The sequence below is a fragment of the Meriones unguiculatus genome, chromosome 9 (genome assembly GCF_030254825.1).
Source record: "Meriones unguiculatus strain TT.TT164.6M chromosome 9, Bangor_MerUng_6.1, whole genome shotgun sequence".
Lineage (NCBI taxonomy): Eukaryota > Metazoa > Chordata > Mammalia > Rodentia > Muridae > Meriones > Meriones unguiculatus.
Window position 1 is genome coordinate 63,112,301 of NC_083357.1, and position 8,584 is coordinate 63,120,884.

General features: G+C 50.9%; 1 protein-coding gene across 1 annotated transcript in view; it reads right to left on the reverse strand.

Annotated features, from left to right (window-relative positions):
- Nucleotides 1–4,682, reverse strand: part of Scara3 (scavenger receptor class A member 3) — a 31,951-nt gene extending 27,269 nt beyond the window's left edge. Inside the window, exon 1 of the mRNA XM_021654504.2 lies at nucleotides 4,408–4,682. Within this exon, the coding sequence (XP_021510179.1) occupies nucleotides 4,408–4,414 (7 nt within the window). The 5' untranslated portion in view covers nucleotides 4,415–4,682. The remainder of the gene's footprint in view (nucleotides 1–4,407) is intronic.
- Nucleotides 4,683–8,584: the final 3,902 nt, after the last annotated feature.

Sequence of the window (8,584 nt, forward strand, 5' to 3'; positions counted from 1 at the left end):
TTGCTCCAGGACCTTGTTCCTACTTTCCCTTTTCCTTCTCTTCCTTTGTCTTCCAATGAGTGCTGGCTGTCTCTTCAGGCCCAGCTTCAGTTCTCACTCTAAGAACCTACTTCCTTTTTCCTGAAACTCTCACCTGCAAGGTCCCTGCACCTGTGCCTCAGTCTCCCTCACGCACAGCTTCCTCTCGGCCTACTAACCCCCTCTCAACTCTGATCGCCACCAACAGCATGGCATGCTTCCTCCTCTCACTTTCCATGCCTCGTTCTTTGAGTTCTAAACCTTGCCTCTTGGCTCTTGTTTTCTTCCCCTCGCCCTCGAAAAGTAGAGATTTCCCAACACAGGATAAACTATAAGAGGATGAGCCTAGTGAGGGGTATCAAATGTGACTTTTTCTGACAAGCCCTTCGGGTTCTCCAACGACAGCAGGAGACACCAGGGCGCAAGGCTGCCTTGGCCTATGGCCCTCAGCTTCTCAGCAAGTTCTTAACTCTACGCAAATCTCTCTGCCCACCAGCATGCTTCCCGAAGGACTCAGCACTCACTGGAGCCACATCCAGACTCTCCCCAGCTACCTGGTCCAAGTCGCCCTACCTTTGACTTGTAGCTGAAGCCCTTTCTGAACATTCATTTCCTTGCTCTTTGGGAGTCTGACTGAGTCCACCGTCCATGTCACCCGTTTGCTTTTCTCTGCCATCTGTCCTGATTATCCAGCTCTGCCCTTGGGTGAACATGTTTCCCGTCTGCCAAGCTGCTTGCCTCTCAGCAGCCATGCCTCATCTCTAAAGCAAGTCTCCCATACATACGGACTGTCTGGAAAGGGGTAGGGTGACATCTCAGAATGCACACCTGTCCCGCTTAGGCTCAGACGGGGGTAAAGGTACTTTCCTCGAACTGTGAAGAAAGGTCTGTAGTCTCCAGTAGAGCTGTTGACATTACCGGAAACGCAGGCTAGGACCTTAAGGTCCGGCCACAATCATTCTAGGTCCATTTGGAAAGGTGCCCGGCGGGACTGCAGGAATTCACACTCAAGGCCCGGAGTATCAAAAACAACAAAACAAAATGACAAATAAAACAGCCAGAGGAAGCTACTGTCACACACTTTCTCCTTGACACCTCTTTTGTAACACCGGCCACTTGCAGCCTCTTTCATAATTCCAGGGTTCAAACCTTGTGTCCGAGAAAAAGGAAAGCTCCTTGAGAGAAAGCGGTGTGTAAGCGGTTCTCTGTATCTTTCTTGGATGCCAGTCTCAAAACCACAAGAACCCTGGCATCTCCCATGCAGTCCATACATGTTCCCTAAGCAGAGGCACTCATTTTTATCAACTTCCTGGGCTCGGTTCTGAGGATGAGGCGGTGTGATTCTTGACTTAAAAGGCCTCATCCCCATGTGCATTGAGGGTTAACACATATACAATAAACAAATGTGGAGAGCGCTCTTGCGCGCCACGGAATGGGCAGACAGAAATGCTTGTGAAACTCCATATTCTGATACGTCTCTGGGGCATCATTCAGGCTACTTGATGAGGGGACTGAGTCTATGGAGCACAGTAATAAAGCTGGTGTGTGCCAGACTCGGATGACCTCAACACACACACACACACACACACACACACACACACACACACACACACGGCACAACATAATTGAATGCAAGAGGAATGTAAGAGTTCAGTACCCATCATACTATCCCGGGTGCCAATTCTAACACCCAGACCAGCTGTGCCTCCATGGAAACTGCCAAGCTGTCTACCAGCATCTGTTGCAAAGTAACATGTTTTTTCCTCTCTCACAAATTAGCTCGGAGATACGAGCCTTCCAGCCTTAAAGTTACCCCAGATGGATAGCAGGGTAACAACTTCTGATGGTTTGGAGCTAATCTCTAACATCCAAGTTCCTATAACCTCTGTGGATCCTGAATTAGTTGGTGGCTCTTTTCACCTTTGTGCCATTAGCTCCTTGGTTTTGACTCTGTTTGGGCCCAGGCTTCTGGGGATGGAAAGTTTAGCCTGCTGCCTCGTGAATGAACATGACTTTCTGCAAGGCCAGTTGAGGAGTGGCCTTCTTCACAGTGGGGATGGTTTCTTGGCCTTTCAGCCAAAATCAAATGTCAAGCACATGGCTGTGTTTTTGCCTTACTATTTTTTTTTTTTTATTTTATACATCTAGGCAAAATAGCCCACATGTAGGTTGTCTGTGTGCCATGTATGTGCTTGTTTGCATGCAGAGCCCAAAAAAGCGCATCATATCCCTCTGGAACTGGAGTTACGGACAGCCGTGAGACAGCATGTAAGTGCTAGGAATCATACCCCAGTACTCTGGAAGAGCAGCCAGCATCCTTATCTGCTGGACCATCTCTCAGGCCCCATAGGGCTGTGTTTTCTGCCTCCTTCTTTCCTCCCTACCTGCCCTTGCTCTGTGTTTCAGGATCCTCTCCGTTTGGGGGAATGGCTTGTTCCTCTAGCACTGAGGAGTGGTGGAGCCTAGCTCTGCCCTGCACAGGCAGGCAGCTGAGCACACCAGTCTCTCAGGGGCTGAGGACAACCCCCCCACACACACACCAAGACATCACTTCTGCTCACCAGCCGGTACTGGGGCCCAGTCTTTAGCAAGAGAAAAAGGACCCAGAGATGGAAATGGCAGAACCAGGACTGGGGAACACATCTGAGTTGCAAATTTGGCAGCTCTGAAGTTCCAAGTTTCCGCCTTTACAGCCAAACAAACAGGCTACTTCTGGAGGCTGTGGGAGTGCTTTCCTGTCAAGCCCCTGTCACAGGTGGCTGTTAATGGCTCATAAGTCAGTGGGAAACTCTGAGGTGGGCTTGTCACCAACAGGCTGGTGGCAGCTGTTTGCTTCTAGGCTTATGTGTGAGAGAGGCCAGGTGCCAGCTTACATAAAAGACATGGCTACCTGGGAGGCCTGGCCAGCTGCTGTCAAGCAGGAGCCCCCTACCTGCCCCCATGCACCCATCTTCATCAGAAACATCTTGGCTGCCAGCATCTGGCCCTCACATGGGTGAGCTCAACAGGCTTGTTTTCTGGTTTAAATACTATCCCCAGCAATGCTCCCTTCCTCTACAAGACATCAAATCACTGTGTTTGCTTTGAGCAGGGGACTATGGTTTTTTTTGCCAGCAGATGTAATTGGAAGATTGGTGGGGCCTTGGAGGAGCCAGAAAAGCCAGCTTCCCTTGGGGAAGGGCCTCTTTGGAAAGCGTATCCCACTTCTACCCACCCTCCTCCAAGGGCACCGTGCTTTTTCTCTAGTGAGAAAAAGCTTCACTCCGAAGATCCCAAAGGCCAAATATTTGTTGTTTCAATCTACCCTGCCCTTTCCATCATGGTGGTGCTGGGAAGAGGGGCTTGCTGGGAGTCAATAATTTTCTCCCTGACAGCTCTGCACTCCTTGAGGGCCTGGGGTGTCACAGGAAATCTTACTGAGGGTTTCTAAAGAGCTGCCTTGAGGTAGAGACTTTATCCTTGTGAGAAAGTTATGCCTTGTGGAGAGAAGTTATTCCGGAATGCAGGGAGGCAGGATCCACAGAGATTTGTCTGGGAGGCCCTTTTCGCACTTGAATACCCAATCATCGACTACCAAAGAGACAACACCTCTGCTCCAAATGACACAGGCTTGACAGGTGGGGCCTGCCCTCCTGTCACAACTGTAACTTCTCAGCAACACCCAGGATCGTGGTTTGGGATCCCTGACACCATCCCAACGATCCTTAGGAAGTCGGAGGTGGTGAAGTTCTCACTGTAGCTCTCCAGGACCCAGGAGGAGCAGCTTGGAATCAAGAAGGATTTTTAATTCCAAGTCTGACTGGCCCTCAGGGCTTGCTCAGTTGCCCTGTCCCCAGGTCAGAGGTCAGGGAGGGTTAGACAGGGTGCAGATATCAGGAAGGGCAGTTGGGGCTCTGACTGGCATGACTGTCTTGAGAAGGGGATGGAGTGAGTGGCAGAGAGCAGCTTAAGTCTGGGTGGGGTCTACAGGAGCCTCTGGGATTGGACCTCTGCTGTGATCCACACCGAGCATCTTTCTGTGCTCACTGGGGGACTGGATCAGGATCTTCTCTGGACTTTAAATTCGTTTTGAGGGGCGAGCAATGGCGGTGAGGCCAGCACCGCCAGCAAGGACCACGTGTGATGATGGTTCACCCTCATATTTTCTTTTCCCCGAATTTAGAAGTTAGGGCTCTTCTTGTGCCCCCCCCACTCTCTCCCCCTCACCTCCTGCCCCACTACCTCTTCAGGGATAGTAAAAAAACGACAGGGCCCCCTCCCCCCGAACCTGGAATATCTTCCCCAGCTCTGGGGACTCTCAGCCCTCCTGCAGCTCAGGCGCCAGGGTACCCCAGCCCGTGTCTAGGGGAAAAGATGGGTGATCTCTATGCTCCCAGGGAGTCCGCTTACCTTTCATGGTCCCTTCTGCGCGGGCCTCTGCAGGGCCCCCGCGGCGCTCGAGTAGTCCTGGATGGAGCTGGAAGCCGGGGTCCTCCTCAGGCACCGACGGCCGCCCCTAGGCGCGGCTCGCGATCCTGGGGTTCGAGTGAGCACACATGCGGAGCTGAGCCGCTGCTCAGGCGGCTTGGCCGGTGGAGGATCCCGGGGGTCGCAGGCTGGGGCCGCCGCGCTGCCCGCCGGAGCCGGGCGAGCTGTGCTGCCCCGCGCCCGCAGTCCTGGCCTCGCGCGCATCCCTCCCTCCCTCCCTCCGCCTCCCCGCCCTCTCTCGTCGTCACCGCTTGGGCCCCGGCCCAGATCAACTTCCTTGATATTTTCAAAACTGCCGCTGCCGGGTCCCTTTGTGCACGAGGTGCGCGGCGATGGGTGGGCCGGAGGAGGGTTCGCTGAGCAAGGGGATCGCGCCGTTGTTATCATTGTGGTGGGCGGGGACCGGGACCCTGAAATTCAGCCCTGCACAGTCCCCTTGCACATCTATAAAGTTGGAGGGGCTGGGAGGAGCAAGAATTCCTTCTGGCAACTGTTGGTTTTGCTTTGGTCTGTGCCCTCCACACCAACACATCCCAAGCCTCGTCTTCCCAGTAGCTCCTTAGTCTTGTTTGACTGTCGTTGACACTTCTTGCCACTGCCAAGCTCAGGAACATTGAACTCCTTGTCTGCAAGGGAGAACCAGGCACTATGCACTCCCAACTCCTGCTACCTGTGGCTGGGCCACTGGCGTAAAGGGAACTAAAGGGAAAGCCATCTCAGACATGGGGTTGGCTTTGGTGGTGGTGTCATTTCGTTTTAAGTGAGCGAGCGTATGTTAATCACGCATTCACCAGTCACGTACAACTTCCAGACCCTGCCCTAAGTTCTGGGGGGAAATGAGGGACACGTCATTCACTGGTTTAGTTACTTTTCCCTGCGGCTGTGATGACATAGTGACAAAACAGCTGAAGGGAAAGGGGGGTTATCCGGACTTCCGGCTTGAGCATACAGTCTACCACAGAGCGGCTTCTTCCGCCGTGGCCACTGGAAGGCATGGCATCTGGTCATTGCAAACATGGTATCACGTACAAACGTTTGTGTAAACAATGAAGAGGCACGGAGAGCCTATGCTGGTACTTAGCTCGCTTTCTCGCTCCTTCCCCCAGGAGCGAGGGTCCATTCAGGGTCCCAGGCCCTGAGGTGGTGCCACCCACATTTGGGGTGGCTCCTCTCACCTCAGTTAACCCTCTCTGGAAGCGCCCTCACAGACACCCACAGACCTTTGTTGCCTTGATGATGCTAGGTCCTATCAAGTTTGCAAGGTAAACCACCACCCTCTCTCAGCAGTCCTGTGAAATAAACATCACCATTGTCCCCATTTTTCAGACAGAGACTGAGCTACGGTATATTTGGCTTGCTACCAAGTGGAACTAGTAGGACTTGAACCCCGGAGAGGTTAAATTCAATACTTGTTGACATACAGTGAAAAGCACTCTAGAGACCTGTGAGTTTTTAAAAGAGCCCTTCAATTTACCCATGTTTTCTGTAGCTGGCGGGGAGAGGGACTCACCCTCAGATGAGGGGTTAGGGTACCTCTCCCAGGACCCCTCTGGCCTTGAAGATATCTGCATCCTGCCTGTTCGGATCACACAAGTACACCAGTCAATCATCTGTCCTGAGAGCTGATACTTCTGGTTGCAGATGGACCCTGGGTGGGCACAGAAGGACAAGGGCCAGCCCCACCGAGGACACGGAGGGTATTGCAGGCAAAGGACCCTGGGGGAAAGAACTCGTCTTTATGGAGTGATGAGGAGTCACCAGAGAGCAGGAGCTGAAAATCTGGGTGGTTTAGTGGTAAAAAGAGGAGACCCAGAAGGAGCCGAGCTTTGCCACAAAGCAAAAGCGGAGCACGTGGATCTAAAGCACCCACACTAGCCTTTGGGTGACTGCTTTCACCTGCAAGTTCAGGCACTTTCTACCTGCAACCAGAGGGGTGGTCCTGGGTCACCCGAGACACCTCCCACTGAAGGGTGAGGCTACAAGGTCATTGAGAGAGGGGATGGGGAGACGGCTTGGGACCATTTTCACCTCCAGCTGTGGCAGGCAGTGTTTCAAAGGAAAAAAGCTAAAGGCAAAGGTCATGTGTTCCAGAGCTAGATATGGCCACTGATGGTTGATAGGCTAGGGATTTATGACGATGGGGAGCTCAGTGTTCCTGGCAAGTGTTGCCAACCCCCCCACTTTCAATTCTTCCAAGGAGTTCCACAAACACCAGCTCTGCTTTAGGTGAGAAAAAAAAAAAAAGCCTTTTCTCATTTTTCCTGTGTCTTAGTGTTGGGAGTTGGTCTGGTGCTATGTATTCTAATGCTAAATACTGCCCCCCGTCCCTGATCTGATTGCAGTGACAGGAATATTTGTTAGTCTATAGCAGCCTGCTCTTGGGTTACCTAGTAACCTATGATGTCACCATGTGGAGCCTGCCAGATGCGTGGCAGCCACACCAGGTGTGTGGCAGTTCAGCTGCACACCAGATATAAAAGGACCAACTGGCCACCTCTTTGCTTTCTTGTCCTTGCTGCTTCAGTTTCTCTTCCATTTCTCTGTCAGAGCACCCTCCCCCTCCCATCTCTCTCTGTCTCTCTCTCTCTCTCTCTCTGTCTTGCTCTGTGTTTTTCTCTCTTTACCCACATGGCCCACTCAAGCCCTAAATCTCTTCCCTTTCCCTTCCCCCAAATAAACCTCTTTCATATTAGATTTGTTGTACACGTGACATTTTAAAATATATCAGAGCAGTACATCCTCACTTACACTGGTCTTTGTTGTGTAAACTTTAGAGCAAAGTTACACAACAATTTAAAGTTAATTGGTTAATAAAATAGCTAGAAGCCTGTAACTGGGCAGAAAAGAAGTAGGAAGAACTGAGGGTACTGGGGCTTTGGGTCGGAGAGGAACCATGAGGCCAGAAGGAGAGAAAGGAAGCAGATGATGTAGCAGAAGGAGAAGTGGGAAAAGAAGGAAGTCACCATCCGGCAGTAGGGACCATGACCACATGACCATGAGGGCTGGCCCGGTAGAACAGAAGTAGCCCAGGCAGAAACAATTGTGGCAAGTAATTCGGAACGTGTAGCTGGGAAATAGCAAAATAAATTAGAGGGTTGATGCCTGCCCATTTATTGTGCCTTAAAGCTTTTATAAAACCATATTATTTGTCTCAATTATTTGGGAACTAGCTGGGGTAGAGAAGCCCTCCGGAGTCTAATGTCCCCTAACACAACATCTTAGTTTGGGTTGTATTGCTCTGAAGAGACACCATGATCAAGGCAACTCATATAAAGGAAAACATTTAATTGAGTCTGGCTTACAGTTTCGGAGGTTTAGTTAATTATCATCATGGTCGGAAGCCCTGTAGCATACAGGCAGACATGGTGCTGGAGAACGAGCCTAGCATCTACAGGCAGCGAAAAGGAAACTATCCCACACTGGGTAGAGCTTGAGCATGGAAGACTTCAAAGCCTGTCCTCACAATGACATGCTTCCTCCAACAAGGCCACACCTACTCCAACAAGGCCATGCCTACTTTTCTTTCTTCCTTCCTTCCTTCCTTCCTTTCTTTCTTTCTTTCTTTCTTTCTTTCTTTCTTTCTTTCTTTCTTCCTTCCTTCCTTTCTTCCTTCCTTCCTTACTTTCTTCTTTCTTTCTTTCTTTCCTTCTTTTTTCTTTCTTTTGTTCTTTCTTTCTGTTTTCATGTTTTGTTTTGTTTTGTTTTTGAGACAGTTTTTTTTTCTTTGTGTGTGTGTGTGTGTGTGTGTGTGTGTGTGTGTGTAGTCTTGGCTGTCCTGGACTTGATTTGTAGACCAAAACTGGCCTCAAACTCACAGAGATATGCCACCTCTGCTTCTCTGAGTGCTGGTATTACAGGCATGCAGTAAGGCCACATTTCCTAATAGTGCCACTCCCCATGGGCCAAGCATTAAAACACAAGAGTCTATGGGGACCATACCTTTTTAAACCACCACATCCTGCAAGCTTCCCTGTACCTCCTCTCTCTACCTCTGGTTCACCACCTCCCCAGTGCTCACCCCTCTCTTATACACCTCCCACCTTGAACTGAGGGATGAGGCCGCTGGCAGCATTTTCACTTTTGCTGCTGCCTGACAAGG